The 25,473-nt window shown below is 37.3% G+C and overlaps 1 protein-coding gene and 1 pseudogene across 2 annotated transcripts; one reads left to right on the forward strand and one right to left on the reverse strand.

The window, feature by feature from the left end:
• Positions 1 to 11,422: 11,422 nt before the first annotated feature.
• Positions 11,423 to 18,974, reverse strand: CMTR2 (cap methyltransferase 2). Of its 2 annotated transcripts, none has more exons than XM_045890778.3 (2): positions 18,820 to 18,974; positions 11,423 to 14,954 (listed from the first exon to the last, which is right to left on the reverse strand). In XM_045890778.3, the coding sequence occupies exon 2, from the start codon at positions 14,933 to 14,935 to the stop codon at positions 12,644 to 12,646; it is 2,292 nt and encodes a 763-aa protein (XP_045746734.1). In that variant the 5' UTR covers positions 14,936 to 14,954; positions 18,820 to 18,974; the 3' UTR covers positions 11,423 to 12,643. The 2 variants fall into 2 exon arrangements, with proteins under 2 accessions (XP_045746734.1, XP_045746735.1); XM_045890779.3 differs by having other exon boundaries at positions 18,595 to 18,974.
• On the forward strand, positions 18,869 to 22,388 carry LOC123855991 (peptidyl-prolyl cis-trans isomerase A-like; annotated as a pseudogene).
• The last annotated feature ends 3,085 nt before the right edge of the window (positions 22,389 to 25,473 follow it).

Consider the following 25,473-nt stretch of genomic DNA (forward strand, 5'->3'; position numbering starts at 1 on the left):
CAACTAAATAGATAAAGTAAATATTAACAGACATAAAGGGAGAAATAGACAGCAATACAATAGGAGCAGGGGACTTTAATACTCTATTTTCATCAATATCTAGATCATCCACACAGAAAATCAATAAGGAAACATTGGCCTTAAATAACATATTAAATCACACAGACTTAATAGATATATAAAGATCATTCCATCCACAAGCAACAAAATATATATTCTTCTTAAGCACACATGGCACATTCTCCAGGACAGATCATGTTAGGCCACAAAATAAGTCTTAATAAATTTAAGAAGACTGAAATCAGATCAAGCATCTTTTCCAACCACAATGATAGGAAACTGGAAATCAATTATAAAAAGAACACTGGAAAATTCCAAAATTGTGGAGATTAAACAACATACTACTAGACAACCAATGGATCAAAGAAGAAATCAAAAGAGAAATCAGAATATACCTTGAGACAAAGTAAAATGGAAATACAACCTATCAAAACATGTGGAATACGGCAAAAGCAGTTCTAAGAGGGAAGTTCACAGCAGTAAATGCCTACCTCGAGAAACAAGAAAAGTCTCAAATAAACCACCTAATCTTAAGCCTAAGGAACTAGAAAAAGAACAAATGAAGCCCAAAGTTAGTAGAAGAAAGGAAAAAACAAAGCTCAGAGTGGAAATAAATGAAGTAGACTAAGAGGACGACAGAAAAGATCAATGAAACTAAGTTGTTTTTCTTAAAAAATAAACTAAATTGACAAAACTTTAGCTACACTCACCAAGAAAAAAAAAAGAGAGGGGGCTCAAATAAAATCAGAAATGAAAGAGGAGACATCACAACTGATACCACAGAAATAAAAAGGATCATAAGAGACTATTATGATAATTACATACCAACAAATTGGACAACCTAGAAGGAATGGATAAATCCCAGAAACCTACCAAGACCTAGTCATGAAAAAAGAACATCTGAACAGATAACTAGTAAGAAGACTGAATCAGTAATAAAAACCACCAAAGAAACAAAAGTCCAGGACCAGACAGTTTTACTGGTAAATCTACAAAATATTTAAAGAAGAATTAATACCAAATCTTGTCAAAGTCTTCCAAAAAACAGAAGAGGAAGGAACACTTCCAGACTCATTTTACAAGGCCAGCATTATCCTGATACCAAAACCAGACAAGAATGACACAAGAAAACTATAGGTCAATATCTCTTATGAACATACATGCAAAAATCCCCAATAAAATATTAGCATACCAAATTCAACAATATATGAAAAAAATCACACACTATGATCAAATGGGATTTATTCCAGAGCTTCAAGGATGGTTCTACATCTGCAAATCAATTCATGTTTTACACTACATTAACAAAATGAGGGTAAAAAATCATATGATCATCTCAACGGATGTAGAAAAAACATTTGACAAAATTCAACACCGATTTATGATCAAAATTCTCAACAAATTGGGTATAGACAGAACATACCTCAACATAAGAGCCATAAATGACAGCCCACAGCTAACATGATACTCAGTGGTGAAAAACTGAAATCTTTTCTCTAAGATGAGGAATAAGACAAGGATGCTCACCTCCACCACTTTTATTCAACGTAGTTTTATAAGTCCTAGCCAGAGCACTTGGCAAGAAAAAGAAATAAAAGTCATCCATGGGGCACCTGGATGGCTCAGTCAGTTAAGCATCTGCCTTTAGCTCAAGTCATGTTCCCAGGGTCCTGGTATCTGGCAGTGTTGGGCTCCCTGCTCAGTGGGGAGTCTGCTTCTCCTACTCCCTCTGCCCCTCCCCCTGCTCATGCTCTCTCTCTCTCTCTCTCTCTCAAATAAGTGTTTAAAAAAAAAGTCATCCAAATTGGAAAGAAGTAAAACTGTCACTATTTACAGATGACAATATATACAGAAAATATTAAGACACTACCAAAAAACTGTTAGAGCTAATAAAAAAATTCAAGAAAGTTGCAGGATACCAAATCAATATACAAAATACTATTATGTTTCTATACACTAATAACAAACTATCACAAGAAAAATTAAGAAAACAATCCCATTTTCAACTGCATCAAAAAATAAAATAAAATACCTGGGGATAAATTTAACCAAAGAGGTAAAAGACCTATACACTAAAATCTATAAGACAATGATGAAAGAATTAAAGAAGACACAAATAAATGGAAAGATATTCCATGTTCATGGATTGGGAGAAAATATTTGCAAATGATATATCTGGTAAAGGGTTAATATCCAAAATATAGGGGCACCTGGGTGGCTCAGTTGGTTAAGCAGCTGCCTTTGGCTCAGGTCATGATCCCAGGGGCCTGGGATTGAGTTCCGCATCTGGCTCCCTGCTCATTGGGGAATCTGCTTCTCCCTCTCCCTCTGCCATTCCCTCCACTTGTGCTCTCTGGCTCTTTCCATCAAATAAATAAATAAAACCTTTAAAAAATATATCCAAAATATATAAAGAACTCCTACAACTCAATAGCAAAACAACCACCACCCAATTAAAAAATGGGCAGAGAATCTGAATAGACGTTTTTCCAAAGACATACAGATGGGAAACAGGTACATGAAAGATGTTCAACATTATTTTTCATTGGGGAAATGCAAGTCAAAACCACAATGAGATATTACCTCACACCTGTCAGAATGGCTATTATCAAAAAAAAAAAAAAAAGAAGAAGAAGAAATAAGTGTTGGTAAGGATGTTGCACTGTTGGTGGGAATGTAAACTGGTGCAGCCTCTATGTTTTACTCCACTGAAACAGTATGGAAGTTCCTCAAAACATTAAAAATAGAACTACCATATGATCCAGCAATTTCACTTGAATTTTTAATCTGAAAGAAAACACTAACTCAAAAAGATATCTGCACTCTCATGTTCACTGCAGCATCATTCACAATAGCCAAAACATGGAAACAACCTAAGTGCCCACTGATGGATGAATGGATAAGGAGATGAAATATTCAGCCATTTAAAAAAAAAAAAAAGGGACATCCTGGGGCGCCTGGGTGGCTCAGTCATTAAGCGTCTGCCTTCGGCTCAGGTCATGATCCCAGGATCCTGGAATCGAGCCCCGCATGGGGCTCCCTGCTTGGCGGGCAGCCTGCTTCTCCTTCTCCCACTCCCCCTGCTTGTGTTCCCTCTCTGTCTCTCTCTGTCAAAAAATAAATAAAATCTTAAAAAAAATTTTTTTTGAAAAAAATAAAAATAAAAAAGGGACATCCTGCCATTTGCAACAAGATGATGGACCTTAAGGGCTTTATGCTAAGTAAGTCCGATGGAAAAAGATAAATACCATATGATCTCATTTATATGAATATTAAAAAAAATTTTTAAACGAGCTCATGAATATAGAGAACAGATTGGTGTTTGCCAGTGGCAGGGGTTTTTTTTTGTTTTGTTTTAAGATTTTTTTATTTATTTATTTGAGAGAAAGAGACAGATAGCGAGAAAGAGCTGGAGCAGGGAGGAGAGGGAGCTGGACGTGGGGCTCCATCCCAGGACCCTGGGATCATGACCGGAGCCGAAGGCAGACGCTTAACCAACTGAGCCACCCAGGCGCCCCAGTGGCAGGGGTTTTATATATACATATACATGGTTAATAACACTGTGTTATATTCAAAAGTTGCTAAGAAAGCAGATCTTTCTCATCATAAGAAAAATATTATAACTGTACAGTGATGTTAACTAAACTTATTGTGGTGATCATTTCACAATAAATATATATATATACAGAATAATTATGTTATACACCTGAAACTAATATGTTATATGTCAATTATATCTCAATTTTTAAAAATAAAGCAGAAATCGAGGAGTTAGAAAAAAACAGTAAGTAAACCAAAATAGCTGGTTCTTTGAAAACTAATCAACAAAACAAACTGCTAACTTGATTTTTAAAAGAGAAAGCACAAGCACACAAAAGAAAAGAAAATGAGAAAGCACAAGCACACAATCTAGTAAGAACAGGATTTTTTTTAAATCATGAGACGACTTTGTACAACTATATGAAATAAAAACTGTTTAAAGAAAATCTAGATGAAATAAACATCCTAAACAAGTGAATTATGTAAAAAGAAATATAGAAGTAGAAAGTTGTAAAAGAGCTCCCCTGCCAAAAAGCTAGGCCCAGCTGATTTCACAAAGAAATCTACCAAACCTATAAAGATCAGATGATGTATATGCTACTTAAACTATTTCAGAGCACTGAAAGAAAAAATACCCAAATTATTTTTATAATGCCAATTTAACATCGACTCCAAAACCAAACACTGCATAATAAAATACAACTATAAACCAACCTCATTTATTAATATTAATGCAAAAATTGTGAATAAAATGTTAGCAAACAGAATCCAAAAATCCATCATGATCAAGTAGTGTTTATTCCAGAAATGTAAGAGGGGTTCAGTATTTGGAATCCATTAATTAATCATTTTAATAGAACCAAAGAAAAAAACATACTCATCTCCACAGATTTTAGCAATGGAAAAACAGAACACTTATTTAGATTTTTTAAAAGCCTCAAAAATAGGAATACCTCATTGATATAAATAAAAATAAGAATATAAACTTTAAAAAATCAGCAATTGATATAAAGGGAATAGACTAGGACAGCAGTTCTCCAACTATATAGTCTGTGGATCCAGACCAAGACATTATTTATTTCCCCTTTACACTATGATGATACAAAAGCAGTGGTGAGCAGAATTGCTGGTGCCTTAGCACAAATCAAGGGAGTGGCACTAAACTCCTCTATGTAGTCAGTGTATTCTTCAACACACATGTTCATGGTGGTGGAAAAAGAGCAATTTTTTACTGAAGAATATCCTGGATGAAGCAGTAAAAATAATCAAATTTATTAAGTTTCGACCCTTGAGTCCATGCCTTTAATATTCTAGGTGAAGAAATGGCAAGTATGTATAAAGCACTTCCATTGCATACCAAAGTAGGATGACTGTCACCAGGAAAAGCATTTGTGCAACTGAGCTGCAAACTGAAGTTGTGTATTTTTCACGAACATCGTATTTACTTGGAAGAACAACTGGGAGACAAACTAAAGTTATTATATAGTTGGTAGTTATAGTTTTTAGTTATAGACTTGGGTATTCAGCAGATGTTTCCTCAATAATTAATAAGGTGAGCTCTCATTTCAAGGAAAACAACTGACAATACTTGTCGCTAAGAGAGAATTCAAGCATTCAAGCAAAAATTAAAATTTTAGAAAATTTTTGTCCACCACCGAGTCTGACAACTTCTCAATACTTAGATTTTTTTCTGATGAGATCAGCAGTGATGTTTAAAAATGCAATTTTTTTGGTACCATATAAATCAAACACGTCAAACATTTGCAAGATCTGCATAACTCAATGAACTCCCTTTCCAAATGACAAATTCATGGGGCTACAAAACCACATGTGAGTAAGCGATCCCTTCAAAGTGCAAGACAGACCAATGGATTTTAACAGAGTACAAGAAGTTCATTAATATAGCTTAAGATTCTTCTTTGCAATCTTTTAAGAAACTATCACCTGTCAAGTTTTGGAGTAGCATCAAAGAATATCCATAATTACCCAAAAAGGTTATTAAAATACTCCTTCCTTTTCCAACTACCTATTGGAGTCCAGATTTTCTTAAGTACTTCAACTAAAACAATGTAGTGCAACAGACTGAATGTAAAACGGATATGAGACTCTGTCTTCTATTATAAAGACAAAAAAAAGATCTGCAAAAATGTAAACACTGCCAGGCTTCTCACTAACTTTTGTTTTGAAAGTTATTTTTTATAAAATGTATTTATGCTAAGCCAGTAGTTTTATCATTGTTATTTCTCATTTAATTAATGAAACTTAAAGTTTTTATGAGTTTTACCTTCTGACATGGACCATCTCAACAGATATAACTCCAATGAACAAAAGTTCTTTGGATTCTTCAGTAATTTTTAAGAGAGTAAAGGAGTCTTGAGACCAAAAAGCTTGAGAACCACTGTACTGTAGACATTCCCATTAAAGTCAAGATGATGTCAGGTCCGGGCGGAAATATACAAGATGACATGGGCACATGTTGTGCCAGAAAGTATAGAAGCTATCAAAGACTGTTTGAATTACATAAAAAATGACATAGGTATCAACTTGAAGGAGCCCTTCCCCCACCCACCCAAGTCAAAATAGGATAATTTGAGCATCAGTGAGAACAGTATTTGTAATTGATTAAAATACATCAAATACATAACCATCCATGAGCTCCTAAAGGTAGTTAAAAAACCACAAAAAAATGGTTTTTTTATTTATAATAAAAAACTGGGTGGCTCAGTCGTTAAGCGTCTGCCTTCGGCTCATGAAGGGTCCTGGGATCGGGTCCCACATCGGGCTCCCTGCTCGGCGGAGAGTCTGCTTCTCCCTCTCCCACTCCCCCTGCTTGTGTTCCCTCTCTCGCTGTGTCTTTCTCTGTCAAATAAATAAAATCTTAAAAAAAAAAAAAGAATTTCATTAGTCACCTTTGAGGGTTGCTAAAACATCACCTTATTTTTCTGAAAACTGATAAGGTGTTTTAAAAAATGAACCACTTTTCCCATGTTTTTCCTGAACAAACTATTTCCAAAAAAAATAAATAATGGATGACTTCAAGTACATATTATAAAGTCCAATTACTACTGAGGAAACGCAGTTAATCACTAATTTGCAAACTCTAATAGAGCGAAGTATCAATACCCATTAAGGCTAAAACTATTAAAGATCGATAGAAAAATGTAGTGTATAAATAAGGTTGACATTTGAAACTGATTGACCTTAATGTCACTGAGAGGGGGCAACTAGCCATTTTGTGCTTCATGATCTGACAAAAAAGGAAGTACACAATACCACTTAGGAAGTTTTCTTGCCAAAGGTAATCAATCCTCTACATCTAACTAGCAATTTATAGGAAATATGTGACATGGAGATACAAATCAAAAGATAAACTAATCAGCCAAATTCAGCATGTGGAAAAGTACAGGACAGTTAACATGGCATAGAAAAGAAAATGTTGGGGCTGCAGAACAGGGTGAGGGACTTTTAAATGATAGACTTCAAAGGCACATTAAGCAAATACAATGTGCCAACCTTACTTGGAGCCTTATTTGAACCAACTATAAAAAGGCACTTTTGAGACAACCTGGAAAATTTGAATATGGACTAAGTATTGGGTGATACTAATTTTGTCACATGTTATAAAGTCCTTATCTGTTAGGAGAGATTTCATGAATTTGTTTTAAAATACTCCAAAAAAGGGCGCCTGGGTGGCTCAGTTGGTTAAGCGACTGCCTTCAGCTCAGGTCATGATCCTGGAGTCCCTGGATCGAGTCCCGCATCAGGCTCCCTGCTCTGCGGGGAGTCTGCTTCTCCCTCTGACCCTCCCCCCTCTCATGTGCTCTCTCTCTCTCATTCTCTCTGTCTCAAATAAATAAATAAAATCTTTAAAAATAATAATAATAAAAAAAAATACTCCAAAAAAAAAAAAAAGGGGGTAGGAGGAATAAGCAAGTTAAGCAAAAGGTTGGTAGTTATGGAACCTGGCTGAGGGTACATGAGGGGTTGTTAACATGATTTTAATTTTGTGTATGGTTGTAAGTTTTCTATAATAAAAAAATCAAATAGTATTCTGAAGACACCTATATTGACGATATGAAATATAAAATAACATCTATATTGACAATATGAAATATAAAATAAGTATATGCCATAGCACCCTGCCCTTGAATTTATAATTTTGGGAAGAAAACGAAAGAATGGAGAAAAAAAAAGAAAGAACAACGTAATATTGCTTAATTTAAGGTAATACTAAGACTGAACAGCTCCAGGAAGAGATTAGTATTACTGGAGTTATCAAATAGTTACAGGAATGATGTTTACTCTAATAAAAAAAATCACTAGGATACGTTTGTGCTTCTTTTGAAGTTTCTCAACCAGTCTACTATGCAGACTAATTTTTCAATCCTGAAATTCACTGGGAACTACAGAAATTCTCAAAAGTCAAGACAGTAAAAGCACATCTATCTCGCCCAGTAAAATAATTTGTTGAAGCACAAGCTTAAATAGAAAAAAGACGCAGATACACATGTAAATAAAATGTTTATCCACAAATGGGTCTACAGGATCATTTTAGTAAAAGTAACTTTTCGGCAGAATGTACACAAATAGTTTGGAGAAAAAGAACAATCTCTACAAATATCTTCCTTAATTATATCATGACCAATTTATTTTTTTTTTCTAGATTTTTTTTTTTTTTTAATTTGAGAGAGAGAGAGAGAGCACATGAGAGGGGGGAGGGTCAGAGGGAGAAGCAGGCTCCTCACCGGGCAGGGAGCCCGATGCGGGACTCGATCCCGGGACTCCAGGATCACGACCTGAGCCGAAGGCAGTCGCTTAACCAACTGAGCCACCCAGGCGCCCTATATCATGACCAATTTAACCCACAAATCAACAATGAGGTTGCAATTTTAAATAATAAATAATATTAAAAGTCTGGTAACAGGCTACAGTGATGCTGCTACCCTTGGCACACAATAAACACAGAATTCCACCTAGTTGGTCTATAAAGATACTCTGGAAAGACAGAAAGAGTAACATCTTAAAATTAGAGGAAACACTACTCTGGGTACAATTTGTAAATGAGTATACAACCTATATGTGACTATAAGCAGATTAGACTTTTAAATAAAATTTTCACTTGAGTAAAATTAAATGCTAACCTATGCTCGATGACAGGTAATTTCTAAATATTTTCACTAGTAAAAAACGGTGGGCACCTTCACCATACCTGTGGTTATAAAGCAGCTTTCACCTCTTCCCAAAGCATTCCAGTATAAACTTGTACTTATCCAAAGATAAGTTACTTTGATCTTCTGTATTGTTCCAAACTAAGAAAATATAAATAACAGACTGGGGGTGGGGTGGGAGCAGAACACCTTATTCAAAGATTGTTACTTTATATAGACTAAAGAATACACTGATTAGAAGTACAAAATAATAAGCAAGAACTCATTATAAATTTTGATGATTACTGCTTTAATTACATGCCTTAAAACATACCTACATATTATGAGTTACTATACGTTGTATGCTTTTAGTTTACTTGTTACATGGTCATTAGGCCAGCTCTAAAAAATGTTTATCATCCAAATAGAAATTCATTAGGGAATACTAAAATTTTTGTTTTATGATTAATTCTGCTCCTAAGATCAGCCTGAAATGAGTTTTAATCCAGTAAAAAAAAAGGTGGGGAGGCCTATTATCAAATAATTGAGTCTCTATTTTCAATAGTAACTATGTAGTAAACAAATTTTCAGTCAGGCCTTGCATATCTGTACCATCTATGTATAATAAATTTTCATTATTTTAATAGAGGATAATATTTACATTAAGTCTAAGTTTTGTTCAAAATGTATTCAACAGGTAACAAAGGACATTTAAATAAGGCCTAACTGTACTAGTTTAATTAATGTTCTTATTTTTTAGAATATAAAAATTAGCAAAAAACATCATGCTTTAAAATCTTTGTAAGCATGGGGGCGCCTGGGTGGCTCAGTCGTTAAGCGTCTGCCTTCAGCTCAGGTCATGATCCCAGGGTCCTGGGATGGAGCCCCACATCGGGCTCCCTGCTCCACGGGAAGCCTGTTTCTCCCTCTCCCACTCCCCCTACTTGTGTTCCCTCTCTCACTGTGTCTCTGTCAAATAAATAAATAAAATTTAAATAAAATAAAATAAAATAAAATCTCTGTAAGCATGTACTGCTTTTATAAAAAATAATCATTCATTGTTCAAAACAATTAAAAAATTAAAACTTAAAATGTCCTATTTCTTACTTTCATCTTGGAAAGCAAAAATACACTAAGTGAAATATCAGTGTATTTTATTTTCAAATCAATTTAAATATGAAAAAGTATTTAAACACGAAAAATAAGATTTGTCGGGTTGATAATCAGCACTTTCATTTCTAAAAATGTGAGAATGTAAGGGATTAGCTGATTTCATTTACCCATGCCATAGCAGTATAACTACAATGAGTTCAACTGGAAATGAAAAATAAGGTTTACGTATTTTTCAAGACCAGGTATATTCTCATCAAAAATAAGTAAAATAACAAAAGCATCAATCAACTTTTTTTTCCAACTCTCCCTAATATTTTAAATGCTTTTTCATTCCACTCAAAGATCTCTGGAGTAGAAAAAAATATTTAATACAAATCTTCTTAAACAAAATAACTGTTTTGAAGATGGAGTAAAGTCCACAAATTAGATCTTTAATTTATTCCAGAAAAGATATTTTCAATGCATTTAAATATTTAATTAACATCAGGATAATAATATAAAGGCCTCTACTAAAATATAAAACTCTTTCTTAGGGAGGACAAAAATAAACATTGAAGAAATTAAATTTATAAGACTCATCTAAGTTTTTTTAAAAACACATCTGTGAAGTTCATATTTTCTGGCTGTTAAAAAATTCTTTTCAAAAACACCACAATTAAGTTCAAAATCTGAAGATCTACGAAAAAAATTTTTTTAAAGAACAGTAACTACCTTGATATACAAATCACGTCTCACCTTACAGTCTTCTTGTCGTTAATTTTTTGGACAGCACTTTTCCTCCCCTTTTTCCCAAAAAGAAGCTGCTGTAAGTCATCGGTACCTGTCATCCACATCAAGTTCAATCTGGACCTTCAAGTCCTATTCTCACCTACAGAGCAAATTTGAATCCAAAAAACCAGATGAACAGCAACTGATTCCAAAAGTCAAGTTAAATACCAAAATATATTCTAATGTACACCAGTATCTATATATTCCAACAGAGATTGATTTGTGTTAAGAAAACAAAAAACAAAAAAAATAAGCATTCAATGCTTATTTGAGGTGCTTAAAACAGAGTTTTAATACTAGTACCCCGACCTAGGCTTTCAACTTCATTCAAATGAACTATTTAAAATAAGCAAAAATAAACTGTGTCATTGTATTAGACCAAACCAACCAAGGCACAAAGACTATTAAGTGCAAAATGGTTTTCCAAGAGTGGTTTTTAATTCTCTCCTGGTAACCAATTTTCTGTCAGACTTCTACCATTATACAACTGGCACTGCTTCCATAGTCACCAGTAAAAAATCACAATTCTTTTGGAAATCTACCTCCAAGCCTCCACACCCTCCCTGGCAAGAACTCAATCTACCCCCTTCTCCTCCCCCCCTTAAGTATTCAGTTCTTTCCTGAAGTAGAAATTCCATAAATATTACAATATTAAGGACTAAATTTTAATGAATATAAATCAGAGGAAATGAAGGAACATTAACTCCCATTCAAACCTTCCTTAAAAAAAAAATGTTTCCAAGTTATATTTTTAACTTCCCCCACGATTCGCTTTAAAAAAGACGAACACAAAATCTCTCTGCTAATGACTTTATTCATGAATCTATAACGGAACTCAAAATAGCAAGGAACATGAAAAAATTTCAGATTAATATTTATCAACCAAATACATCAGAGGATACATCTATTTTTTATTTAACTAACAAAAATGTCTAAAATGCATGTGTGAGAATATAAACATTCTCCACTTTCTGGAATTTCAAAGTAATGAAGATCTGCTTAATACAGTTTGCCAGAAAGGCTCATTTACACTGTCAAATACATATAATTCAAAAGAAATCACACACAACTGATAAAATAACCATCTCATGGTTAATCTTCTGGTAAAGTGCTACTTTCAAAGAAATAAGATTAAAAACTTTTAAATGCTGAACCATCATTCTGGAAGTGTTAAAATTTCTCTTCAAGATTCACTATGTTCATTACATTCATATGTCCCCAAGAGTCCATACACACTATCTTACAATCTAAAAAAATCTGTCAGCTCAGATTATTTCCTGGAAGTTAAAGATTACTATACCATTGCTAAATGAAGTTTTTCATGATACAGGTGTGTACCAGACACAGTGATTTTTCATGGTTTTAAACAGGATCTTTGGTTTGAAGCTGTCCTGATATCCTTTCTGGCTGGATGGCTGTGGTCATTAAAATATTCATAAAACAGCACATAGCTTCATTTGAACCACACAAGTAAATTGGGTCAATGGCCTAAAGGCAAGGAATGGCACATACTGAGCATCTGGCAAGAAGAGTTCCCCGAATCCATAACTGACGTGGTCAGTATTAAAGAAAACAAGTGTTGCTGAGGAGTGGCTCACCTCCTTTCATCAAAGACCTCTCTCAATTTATTAACAGCATTAGCCACTGAGGAAATTAGTTGGGAAAAAAATCTAATCTGAAGGAAGGCACATGGATGCAAATCTTAAAACAGAAAAATAAGACCAAGGAAACTGCTTAAATAAGAATGTGTGTGTCCATCCCAACGTATATGCACATCTCATATTTGAGGTTGAATATGATCACTGCATAGATTGCACCACATGGAAAACTCTATGCCTACGGGCATATATATGAGATCAGAACTAACTGGTGGTTTTCCCTAAATAATGAGACTTTCAATGATGCAAAAGTTGGGCTTTCCCCCAAGTGAAAGGTTTTAAATAGCAAAGGACTGAAATAACAATGGAAACTGTAAGAAGCCATAAAGTTAAATCTCAGAAAGGGCAAGTTCAACGTCATAGCTGAAGGCTGCTGATGATTTCTCTCTCTCCTTGAATAATTACATGCAAATGCCTTTTAGCAATGGCAGCATTCAAATCCCACAAAAAATCAAGTAGTGCCCCCTTCAGGAGCACCTCCATTGGCACAAACTGTAAAACCTGCTGGGGTGCGTTGGATTTAAGCAAAGAGCTCAACAATTCATTCACATTCTGCAGATACTGGAAAATCGGATTTGGAAGGTCCTGATAACCAACACACAGCAGGACTGCACAGGTCTTCAGGGGCTCAGAAGAAGTGGGACAAGAAAATGTGATGAATCTAAAACAGCTGTGGAGTACAAAGATCAAACCAGCCATAAATCTTGTAAAACAAGAAAGTACAGGCAAAATCATAACGTCTCCTGTATGAAGCTGCTGCAATGAACGTAGAAGGCAGTCCAGAAACAGTTGCTGGTAAATCGGGTCTCCATCATGAAGCAACGAACAGCTGAAAGTCATGAGTTCAGTTGATTCCAGGACTTCCAGTGGTATATGCGTTTTGATATCACGGAGGGTTGGAAAGCCCACAAGCAGGCACTTTATTTGGTTGCTGGGTTCTACCACCTGTTCATCCTGAAGGCACCTGGTAAGGCTAAACAACTCAGAAAATATCAGTTCTTCAGTAAAAATGTGACAAGAACAGTAATACTGCTGTTTGGGCCAGAACTTGGAATCCAAATTCAAGGCTCCTCCTAATGACTTTTCAATTGCTTCATTAAGAGTCTTTAAAATTTCACCATCACAGAAAGGAGAACACTTTACCTTTGGCAGTTTTCTTCCCTCTAAAATATGCCATAAGTGACACTCAAGATTGGAAGCTGTCCCTTCTAAGAGAGAACTTTGCCCAGAATGATACACAACATGTTCTTCCACCCAACTATTAAAGTATCCTTTGGCCACCTTATCTTTCCATGAAAGGGTTTCCAGCATTTTCCTCTCATTATAGGTTTTAAAATATCTGTTCCTCTGCCCAAACCATTTTGTATTTGTACTACAACCAATATTAGATTTTTTCACTAGCCAATGATTTCTGGAAAGAGGCTTCAACTGAAACTTTTGCATGAAATATTGAACAGCACAGTCCCTTAAATTATTCAGCTTTGTTTGTTCCTCTTTTCCCATGCACTGAAACAGACGAATGTTCTCAGAAATAGTCTCTAGCTGATATTTATGAAAGAACATACAACATTCTTCATGCCTTTTAAGAAAAGATTCGGGAATCACATGATGGGGAAAGAGAGCTTTCTGGGTCATTTCTGTCCCAAAATTCAGCACCATCTTAGATAACAGAGGATGGACTGCCTCTCTTCCCTTATAGTGGAGACAAACCACATAGACTTCTGAGTTCCCTGCCTTACTAGTAGCAGGTTTAAAAACATGGACTTGGTCAAAGGAACAGTTTAGCAGGTACATCAAGTTTAGGGAACAATGTTCAAACAAAGTAAACATCTTCAGAACAAAAGAGCCACCGTTTCCAAGAGTCATCAGAGCAGTGACAACTTCACAGTAATGCAAAGACGACACTAAAGCTTCTTGTTCACCTGGGTTTCCTTGGCAATCAAAACTCCCATCTGCAGTGATCAAGTGAATGGTAGCCATGTTACTTACGAAATTCTGAAGTCCAGTCAGGTATTTCAAGGTCATGATATCACCAGTATTATCTGGACCAAAGTACCACCAACGCAAGGTATTTGCAATAAGTCGGTCATCCATAATCATCATAAGATTGTCATTTGCTTCGTGGTATGGATTCAAAGTATTAGCTACCCAACTCCAATCACAGGGGAATCTATGGGATTTTAAGTAGTGATTGAGACTCGCTATAAAAGCTCCAGGAGCTTCACAAAGGTGTAGAGAATTCAGTTTTCCATTCTGAAAAGCCTCCTGTGGAATAAGTGGAAAGCTGCACAAAATTTCATGAAACTTACACCATGCTTGAGTACAAAGTTCAGCGTTCACAGATTTTTTCACATGAGAAATTATTTTTCCAGCTTTATTAGTGAAAGCAGTGTGTTCATGCCACACATCCAATTTCTTATCACTCAGTAGGTTTTTTACTTCATTTAGGGAGTTCTTCAAATCAAGCAATGCATTAAATTCCGTGTGGTCACAAGTGAAAATCTCACTGGGATCTGGTAACTGCCACTCATTATTAAGTGGCTTGCCATAAGAAAAGTTCTTGGCAAAGAGTTCAAAAATGTCAGCAAGAACATCTGAGCTGAATGTCTCAGGACTTGAACCCAGTGGTGGCTTCCTGCACTTACTCATTTTCAAATTAAATTAAAATCTAGAAAAAGAAAACACATAATTAAATGAATCAAATTTATTAGTGAAATCTCATCCACAGCAAATCAGATCATACTCATGACAAACCACATAAAATGGGAAGGTTAATGTCAGCACATTCTGTTACATAATGAGGCAATATGGAAGAAAGAAAGAGTAAAGGCTTTTACATCCAACAGACCTGAGCTCAAATCCACAGCTAAAAAATGGCCTTGGGCAAATTATATCTTTGAGCCTGTTTCTTATTTAAAAGTAAGGGTATCATTTTTTTAGACAAGGATAAAACATGCTAGCATATAAAAAGCATATACCAATGAATATTCATCAGTGATGGCAGTTCATATTACCATGGTAATCCATCCAGCTCCTCCCCAAAATTTTCCTCTACCCATGGCTGAGACACCACCCACATGGCCCCAAACACACTCTCAGACTAAGATTCATCCCTTGACCTTTGATTAAGCTTCAACAAGTGACTTTTAGCTTTTTTTAGTTCCCTCCAAATCTCACCTCCTTCCAGAAGATTCTACACCTGAATCCAGTACTGGTATTGCTACCAGGCCTCTCTGCCACCACACACTTATCCACCTACCAGGACTGCCAAATACGTCCTCCATCCAGATCTCACACTCTTGCTAAGACATGCACTTTGGCGGTACCAAATCACCTTTACAGGCCACCAACTAACACTCATCACCATACTGCTTGTTAACTGTGGCGTACCTGACTGGTTAGCCTCTACTCAGCTTAATGGTGAAACTAAACTATAGTTCAACCTGGCATGTCTCTAAACTAGATTCCTGTCTCATCTACTCAGACAGCTCCATGCCTCCACTACAAAATATTATATCTTCTTGCCACTAAAACGTAACACACTTTGATAGAGGACCTTTTTTTTTTTAAAGATTTTATTTATTTATTCATGAGAGACAGAGAGAGAGAGAGAGAAGCAGAGGGAGAAACAGGCTCCCAAGGAGCGGGGAGCCCGATGTGGGACTCGATCCCAGGACCCTGGGATCATGACCTGAGCCGAAGGCAGACGCTTAACTATCTGAGCCACCCAGGTGCCCTGATAGAGGATCTTTAAATTGAAGAAAGAGCCTCACTGAATATACAAATTATAAACAGTCACCCTACATTCTGTGTTCTAACACCGCCTAAGAAACCAAAAACATCTGTCTACTGGAGAGGGAAAGCGATAAAAGGGAAAGAAGCATGGCTTAATGGCCCAGTGTTGGCCTAAGCTGTACATTCCAGCAGACAGAGCTCTAAGTATGACAATAGTACTTGTTGGCTCAATGTTAATTAATAGGTGCTTTAGTTCGTAAGTTCTGCATTTGCTTAGCATATTCAATGCATTCTACACCAGTTTTTCAAAAAGAATCTAAGTCTGTCAAACACAAACTGACAACAAAACCACCATCCCACAAAAAGCCAATGTTTGATGATTAAAATGGGAAACAAAGGTGAGCTAGTGCCACAATAAAAACAATAATATCCAAAAGACTGTAATCTATCAGCATTTCTTTTGTACTGTTTTGGCACACTTTTTTCATTCTCTTATATTTTGTTTAAATTATTTACAACCCTATATACTCCACTAGTTTGTAAGCTTTTTGAAGTAACAAGTATCTTCTTAGTCATTTGTTTGCCACAGTATATTTACAATACACGTATAGTTAATAGTCACACTTGCCCATCAATACCTTTTTCTTATCTTAGATCTTTTTTTTTTTTTACTGTTAGAAGCTATATTCAGACAGACTTCTGAAAGAAGGCAAAAATGAGGCATTGTCACATTCATTAAAATACTAAAGGCAAATGAAAGTGTATTACAAGTTATTCTGTCTTAATTCCCACTGTGCTTACTGGAAACTGCAACCATGTTTAGATCACAACTATATTCTATTTTGGAAAAAGTCTGATTTTAGTCTAATTTCACATACTAATTAATGGCTGTAGGTAAGCTCTGAAATCTTACCTAAGCTAATAGATAATTACCTTCACATGAGAAAAACTAAAGTGATTCAAACTCCACTGTTCTTCCTGACTACACCTGCGGTACACAAATCAAGATTATATCTGATACATTTATATAAAAATTATATATATATGTGTGTGTGTATATATATATATGGAAGAACGCTCAGGTCTATAATCCAACCTTTGTTTCCTCCTATCAAATTCCCAGAATCCACCCACCTCCCAGCTACCAGTTCCCTGATTGTAGACACTGTCAATTCTCTGCGGGATTACTGCCATAGTCTTCTAACTGGTCTCTTCTATCTTTGCGTCCTTTGGATCCCCATTTCACTCAAAGTAAATGCCACAGTCGTTACAGGAGCCTACAATGACCTTGAAGATTTCTGCCCTCAAGCCCCAACCCATCTCTAACCTGTCTATTATTCCCCTTATTCATTCTGCTCCAGCCACACAAGCTTTATTGCTGTTCACTTAAACACCAGGTACACTGCAACCTGCAAGTCTTGATCAATCCCTCTGCATGGAACCCTCTTCCTTCAGATTACCTGCATACTAACTCCCTCACCTCCTTCAAATATTACTCACGTGTAATTTCTCTATGAAATCTAACCTGACATCCTAACTGCATCTTGCACTACCACCAATGGTAAAGGTATGGACCTAGCTGTACTATTTCTCCATGATTCTCTTTTCCTTCTTTTTTTTTTTTTTTAAGATTTTATTTATTTATTCATTAGAGACAGAGAGAGAGAGGCAGAGGGAGAAGCAGGCTCCCCGCCTAGCAGGGAGCCCGATGCGGGACTCGATCCCAGGACCCTGGGATCATGACCTGAGCCGAAGGCAGATGCTTAACCATCTGAGCCACCCAGGCGCCCATGATTCTCTTTTCCTTCTAACATATAATTTGCTTATTATGTTTATTATTGTCCTCCCCAAATTAGAATCTAAGCTCCACAAGGCAAGGATCTTTGTTTTGTTGACTCATTTATCACCCCGAGGTTACAACAATGCTTAGTACACAGTGAACACTCAAGTATTTGTTGAATAAATGAATGCATATCATACTTAACACAAAGGCACTCCTCTGAGTAGGTTCTGAATAGGAGTCATAATAATGCACTTCAATTTCACTCCAGCCCTTCAATGCATGACCAAAAATTAAAAAACAAAACACGTGGTTTACAAGATAGAAGAAAAGTTTCCAGTATGTTCCTCCGTCCCTTTCATTAAGCACTCCATAGAGCTTTGTGGCATCATAATTCTGCTAGGAGGGTCAGTATTACCATTCTCATTTTGCAGATTCGAGAAGAAAAGTCATGTAGTCCCCTGTTCGAAGCCACAAAGGAAATACCTGCAAAATTCGTGAGCCTGACACAAAACCCACAAGATCTCACCTCTCCAACTAATGCTTACAAAGGAGTTTCAGAAATGTTTCTGGCCACTCCTCCCAGCAACGGTGAAAGTAATAGCTAGAGTGTATCCAGCGCTGTACTTTGGGCCAGGGGCACCCAAGATCTCGTTTCACCTGATGGAAGTGAGTCCAAGCTCTATTCGAGCGGCCCGATTCCTCCTGACCTGGAGGCACCTCAGTCCCAGCCCCTGCCTCACCCTCTGGGAAGTCGAAGGAGGACCCGGCCTCGGAACCCGGGTCTGATTACCTTCGCTCACGCCCACCTCGTCCCCCCGAGTCTAGAAAGGCAGCGCTTCACTCGCTCTCCTCCCTCGAAGGAACCATCCTCCGCTTCCGCTCCCGGGGCTGCTTCCCGGAACGGTCGCTCCTAAAGGTCTGCGGCGCCGCCCGCCGCAGCGCATGTAGGTGGCGCGCCGAAAGGCCGGGGAGGAGGCCCTGGCCCGCCCTCGCACCACCAGAAGGGGTAACCCACCTCTAGGCCGCGCCGCCGCCGAACGTCGGCAGAGAGCGGCCCGAGGGCCATGAGAGACACATTGCGCACGCGCCTCGAGGCCGGGCTGGCGTCACGCGTCAACGTTACGCACGCCTGCGGCTCGCAGCGCCGAAGCCCTCGTTCCCGCCGGCTACTGAAGCTGGGAAGCGCCAGCCTCCGGGCCCACGGCTTCTATGGCAACGGAAGGTGCTCGCGGAGGCGGAGCATCCTTTGGCCCCGCCCCCCTCGGCGGAGAGGGCGGTGGGGTGGGCGGGGCAAACCTTTCCGGCACACGCTGGCTGCGCCCGCCCGGCCTTTGGGCGGGGAAGGCTTTCTAAGGTTGCTAGGCAGAAGTTGGTGTATAACACAAGTTGAGTTAGAACTGGTGCTCGAAACACAGTATGAGGTTAAAAGCCAAGCTAGGCAAACTGCGAGATAACACTGTTATTATAACATATATGTTTATAAACCAGTAAGAAAAAGACAATCTCAAACGAAAATTGGGCGGAAATTTGAACAGGCCATCCAAAACAAGTAAAACAGCCAATAAGGATATACAAAAGATTTTAACCTATTATTAAAAAAAAAAAAGAGTTGGAAGTGAAAACAATAAGTTTCCTTTTCACCCAATTTAGCAAAGATTAAAAAGATCAATAATGGTCACTGTTGGTGAGAATATGGAGAAACAGGTTTATATACCGTGGGTGGGCATAAAAATTGGTATAATCCTTACAGAAGGCAAACTTTAAAATGGCCTTGCACCTTAGCCGGGCGATTCCCGCGCCTAGTAATTTATCCTTAGGGAACAAACAGGCACTCACTTTGGACTAAATGTTCGTTTCAGCACCTTAATAGCAACAATAACAAAAACTGGAAACTCTAAATGTCTACTTTAGGGAATTAATTAAATTCTTCATGATATATCCATATAATGGGATACTGTTCAGCCAATAATAGGTTATATGTGTCAACAGTATTGCATAAAAATGGGAAAATATAGAGCTGTGTGTAGAGTTTGAACCATTTATGTAAATTATATATGTGTATATAAAATATATTATTTTACAAGTCCTCCAGGATGTGCATCAATTGAGGGGAAACAATTGTCTTTTCAAAAAATGGTGCTAGGCCATTTGGATATTCATATGGAGAAAATTTTATTCGGACTTACCTCCATCATAAAAATACATTTCAGGGGCACCTGAGTGGCTCAGCCATTAAGCGTCTGCCTTTGGCTCAGGTCATGATCCCAGGGTCCTGGGATCAAGCCCTGCGTCGGGCTCCCTGCTCAGCGGGAAGCCTGCTTCTCCCTCTCCCACTCCCCCTGCTTGTGTCCCCTCTCTCGCTGTGCCTCTCTCTGTCAAATAAATAAATTAAAAAAAAAAATACATTTCATTTGGGTCACCAATCTATATATTAAAAGTCAAACAACTCTTTTAGCAGAAAACATCTTTGTGACCTTGAAGTAGGCAAAAAGTTTACAACAAAGCAGAAAAAGCACTAATCATAAAGGGAAAATATATAAATTGAACCATATTAAAATTAAGAATGTCTATTCACCATAAAACACCACTGAGAGTGAAAAGACAACCTATAGAATGGGAGAAAATATTTACAATAAATATGTATGACAAAGGACTTGTATCCAAAATATGTACCTCCTACAAATAAATAAGAAAAGATGCCCTAGTGGAAAAAATGGGCTAAAAAAAAGAACACTTCCAAAAGATGGTATCCAAAAGTCCAATAAACATATGAAAAGATGCTCAACTTCATTAGTCTTTGGGGAAATGTAAACTAACCCCGCAATGAGTTAGAATTATACATTACACTGGCTAAAACAAAAAAGACAAAATGTAAGTGTTGGAGAGCATGAGGAGCAACCAATGGAAAGCTATTTGGAAGGAAAAGATCTCCCAAGATCTTCCAAATTCACAGGTTGGTTGCCATTAAAAAAAAAAATTTAATTATATACAGTCAAATGCTGAAGTCCTACATGTACTATTCAACCACTTTTGCCAAACACTTATTAAATACTCTAGAAAGTTCCCTTAAGCCCCTTTCCAATCAATCTCACTCCCAAGTTTTTTATATTGTCATAGCTTACTTAGTTTTGCCTATTTTAGAATTTTATATAAATTCGGTCATTACAGTTTGTCTGTTTGCAGCCCATTTCCACTCAGTAATCTTTTTTTTTTATATTGTAGGGGAGAAAAAAAATATTTTCCTTCTACCCTTCTAAGTTCTCAGCTGGGGCTCTGTAACAAAAGATAGATTAACAAGAGAAAAGCATGTAAATTTACTAACATGTTTTATGTGACATGGGACCCTCCACAAGTAAATGAAGTTCTGAAGAAACTGTGAAACCTGAGTGTTTTTGTACTAAGGTAAATGATGATTAGAAAGTTGTGGGAAAATGTGACAAATGGGTATGAGCTACAAGTAGTACACTGGGAGAAATTTAGCAAGGCACGTTTACCCAGATTGCTCTGGAGGTACTTCCATCTTCAGAAATAAGGATGTTCCTTTCCTCCAGTTATAGGGAGGACATATCTCACATGAGGATCTTGTGACCTGCTTCAGGGCAAGGTCAGAGGGTCCTTCCGGCACCTGCCATTTCTCAAATTCCTTTAGCTTAAAATATTTAATATGCCAGTCACTATATTTTGGGGCAGCATGTTCTAAACCCGGTCAATATTCACCCATGTTGTTTTATGTATTTGACATTCATTCTTTTTTATTGCTAATTAGCATGTTATTGTATGGAGAGACCATAATTTAGTTATCTATCCTTTTGTTGATGGACATCTGAGTTCTGTTTCCAGTTTGAGGCTATTGTGAATAAACCTGCTACGAACATTTTAGTACAAGACATTGCTGTAAGCATATGTTTTCTTTACTCTTGGGTAAATAGATCTATGTGTCACTTTGAAGAAACCTCCAAACAGTTTTCCCAGAGTGCTTGAACAATTTTACATCCCTACCCACAATACCTAAGAATTCTTGTAGAATTCTTGTAGACTCCGCCCAGCTGCGGTCGACCCCACCTTGTTCTTGAATATTGCCAGGGACGGTGAGCCCTTGGGCCACATCTCCTTTGAGCTGTCTGCAGACAAAGTTCCACAGACAGCAGAAAACTTGCCTGCTCTGAGCCCTGGGGAGAAAGGATTTGGTTATAAAGTTTCTGGCTTTGACGGTATTATTCCAGGATTTATGTGCCAGGGTGGTGACTTCATGCACCATAATGGCCCTGGCAGCAAGTCCACCTAGGGGGAGAAATTTGATGAGAATTTCATTCTGGAGCATATGGGTCCTGGCATCTTGTCCTTGGCAAATGCTGGACCCCACACAAATGGCTCCCAGTTTTTCATCTGCACTGACAAAACTGAGTGGATGGCACCCATGTGGTCTCCGTCAAGGTGAGAGAGGGCAGGAATATTGTGGCAGCCATGGTGCATCTTGGATCCAGGAATGACAAGACCACCAAGAAGATCACCATCGCTGATGTGGACAAATCTAATAAATTTGACTTGTGTCATATCTTAAGCACCAGACTCTTCCTTCTGTAGCTTAGGGGAGGACCCCATCACTCCCATCTGCTGAAACTATCCTATAATCTTTGTGTTCCCTGAGGCAGTTCGACAGGTTCCATATTTTCCTATCCCCTTCCAAGTCAAGTTAGATTGCAGAGTTAAGTTTATGATTATGAAATAAAAACTAAACAACAATGAAGAATTCTGGTTGCTTCATATCCTCACCAACTTTTGGTGTCGTGAATCTTTCATTTTAGCTATCAGTGGGAGTTGGTTGCTTTTTACCTCCGATTCTTAGTAAATATTAAAAAAGAAAAGCTGTGGATATTGTTCTTTTATGGGACTAGATGCTAGATGAGGGCTATATGATCTCTTAAATACAATTACTATGTTCCCTGAGGTTTATAAATATTATCAGGAGTATTTCAAACAACAAAGCATATACTGAGCCAGTCTTTACTAAAATAGTCACAACATTAACATTTTTTGAGTTTATAATATGTGCTGAGCACTGAAAACTGCCCTTTTTTTTAATTCATTTAATCCTCTCAACAACTCCATGAAGTAGATACATGCATTGTCCCCCTTTTACAAACAGAGAAATCAAGGATCAAGTGATTAAGCAATTTACTAAAGGTCATGGAGTCAGTAAGTAGCAGTCAGGGTTTGGACCTAGTTCTGCCTCACTCCAAGGCCAATCTGTTCTGCAGAGAATTCCTAGAAACTGCCTCTAGTAATTTAAAAACAACTTATAGTCCATATTCATGGCAAGAAATGCTTATATGAGGCAAGTAGTTTTATTAAAAATGATGAGTTTCATTTATTTTGTCCTAAGAGCAGGAGGGTTTGCAAAATTTTTGGAGAAGATGAAATGTCATCAATGAATGAAATTGGTATCTGAAACTTTAAAAAGTTCAAGGAAAATAACCAAGCCCTTAACTGATGTATTGGCAAATTTGGATAAAAATGCACAGTTAATGTGAATGCATTTGGTATCAAGTTTAAATATGTACTTTAAGAAATATACTAAGTATCTGAGTGGAAGCTAGCTACAATTACTCTTTTCCAATTCCTGAGTGTTCTTTATACTCAACTGGCATGATAATGAGAATATAAGTAGCAGACAAGAATTAAAACAACCAGCTCTCCAGTCTCTACTCTGATTATATTTCTCTGTCAAAGCAAACAGAAACAAGACTGCTTCTGTGGTCATTTATCACCAATCAACTTGCTGAGTCTCTAATTACATCTTCAGACAGATTCTGTGGGGTGACAATGTATAAATTATGGTTCCAAAATCCCAGAGGGAGTTGTCTGGGATGATGGAAATGTTCTATAGCTTGATAGGGGATTTAAGTTAAGAATTAGTATGTGTATCTCTCGAAATTCATCAAATGGTATAATTAAGATTTGAGCATTTCACTCAACATACATGTTACTACCTTGAGGGAAAAAAAAAAGAGCCATAAACAAATATTCAAATATTGAACTCTAGTTACCCATATGCATGCTGAAGACTTTAGAGAGAAGCGTACTGATATCTGCATCTTACTTTGAAATGCACCACACATAAGATGGATTGACATATGGATAGAGGAGTGGATTAATGGTGAAGTGAGTGTAGTGTGATGTTCACAATTATAGAACCTAGACGGTGGACTCTATGGCTGTGCACTATTTCTTTCCGCTCTTCTCTATTGAAATGTTTTCATAATAAAATAGTGGGGGAAATAAACAGATTCACATCATAAAAGGCAGGAATGGAATCTCTTCCTATTAAAAAAAAAAAGTACATACAGGGCGCCTGGGTGGCTCAGTCGTTAAGCATCTGCCTTCGGCTCAGGTCATGATCCCGGGGTCCTGGGATCAAGCCCCGCATCGGGCTCCCTGCTCCACGGGAAGCCTGCTTCTACCTCTCCCACTCCCCCTGCTTGGGTTCCCTCTCTTGCTGTGTCTCTCTCTGTCAAATAAATAAAATCTTAAAAAAAAAAAATACATACATACATACAATGAGTATCAAGCATTTCCCATTCACACAGGAAACAGAGCCGCTGAATGAGCTTTAAGGGAACAGCATTGCATTTGGTGGCAACCTGGCCTGTGTTCTTTTTTTTTTTTTTTTAAGATTTTTATTTATTTATTTAACAGAGATAGAGAGCACAAGTAGGCAGAGTGGCAGACAGAGGTAGAGGGAGAAGCAGGCTCTCCGCCAAGCAGGGAGCCCGATGCGGGGCTCGATCCCAGGACCCTGGGATCATGACCCAAGCAAAGGCAGTCGCCCAACCAACTGAGCCACCCAGGCGCCCCATGGCCTGTGTTCTTACGGCTCAGTCAGTCGATCCATTTATTTGATTTGGTGAACACCATTCAGGCTTGGTTTTGACCATTACACAATCTTAAATTGTTCCCACTCTTTGTCACACAATGGTCCACTCACTCTCTTCTTGCCACATGGGATGGATCATTGTTTAAAGGCATTAAACCAAGGAAGGGAACACGGACACTGAAATTCTAGAAGTCAGCAAAGGTTATAAACTTGCTAATAATTGTTCCCATTTCCCTCATGATGATTTTCACTAGATCTTTAAATGGCATTCTGATCAAAATTCTTATGCAGCGCCCTATGTGTTAAAATACAATGTTAAAAAGAGAAAATATGTAAAAATTATAACCAATTTGTCTATTCAACTATTAGGTAGAGCATCAGAATGGTAGTATTTGTGGGAAAGTACTTGAAACAGGAGCCTGAAATCTCTTCTTTCTTACTGTTTAGGAACTAAACAAAAATTATTAAAACAAAATCAATTGCTTTCTAAGCATAAATACAAAAAAATTGCAAACAGCGGGTTATGAAAGGTGTTGTTGTCTAGTTTGGGTGCTATAACACGCAGGTAAACCTCATTCTGCACTTAACATTCAGAACTAAGATGCAGTATGAAATGTCTTTCTCAAAACTTATTTTTTAGCAATTCATTTCTTTCCTTACATAGTTAAAGTTAATAGACTGAGTCACTAAATGGGGAAAAGCCAAAAATGTGTTTTTACGTTATGGATATCATTAAAGATGATATTTTAGATGAACTTTAGAATAAGATTCATAATATAATCATTAATACTACAC

This window comes from Mirounga angustirostris, unplaced genomic scaffold (assembly GCF_029215605.1).
Source record: "Mirounga angustirostris isolate CCGP_5_RB_7025 unplaced genomic scaffold, mMirAng1.0.hap1 SCAF_16, whole genome shotgun sequence".
NCBI classification, from domain to species: domain Eukaryota; kingdom Metazoa; phylum Chordata; class Mammalia; order Carnivora; family Phocidae; genus Mirounga; species Mirounga angustirostris.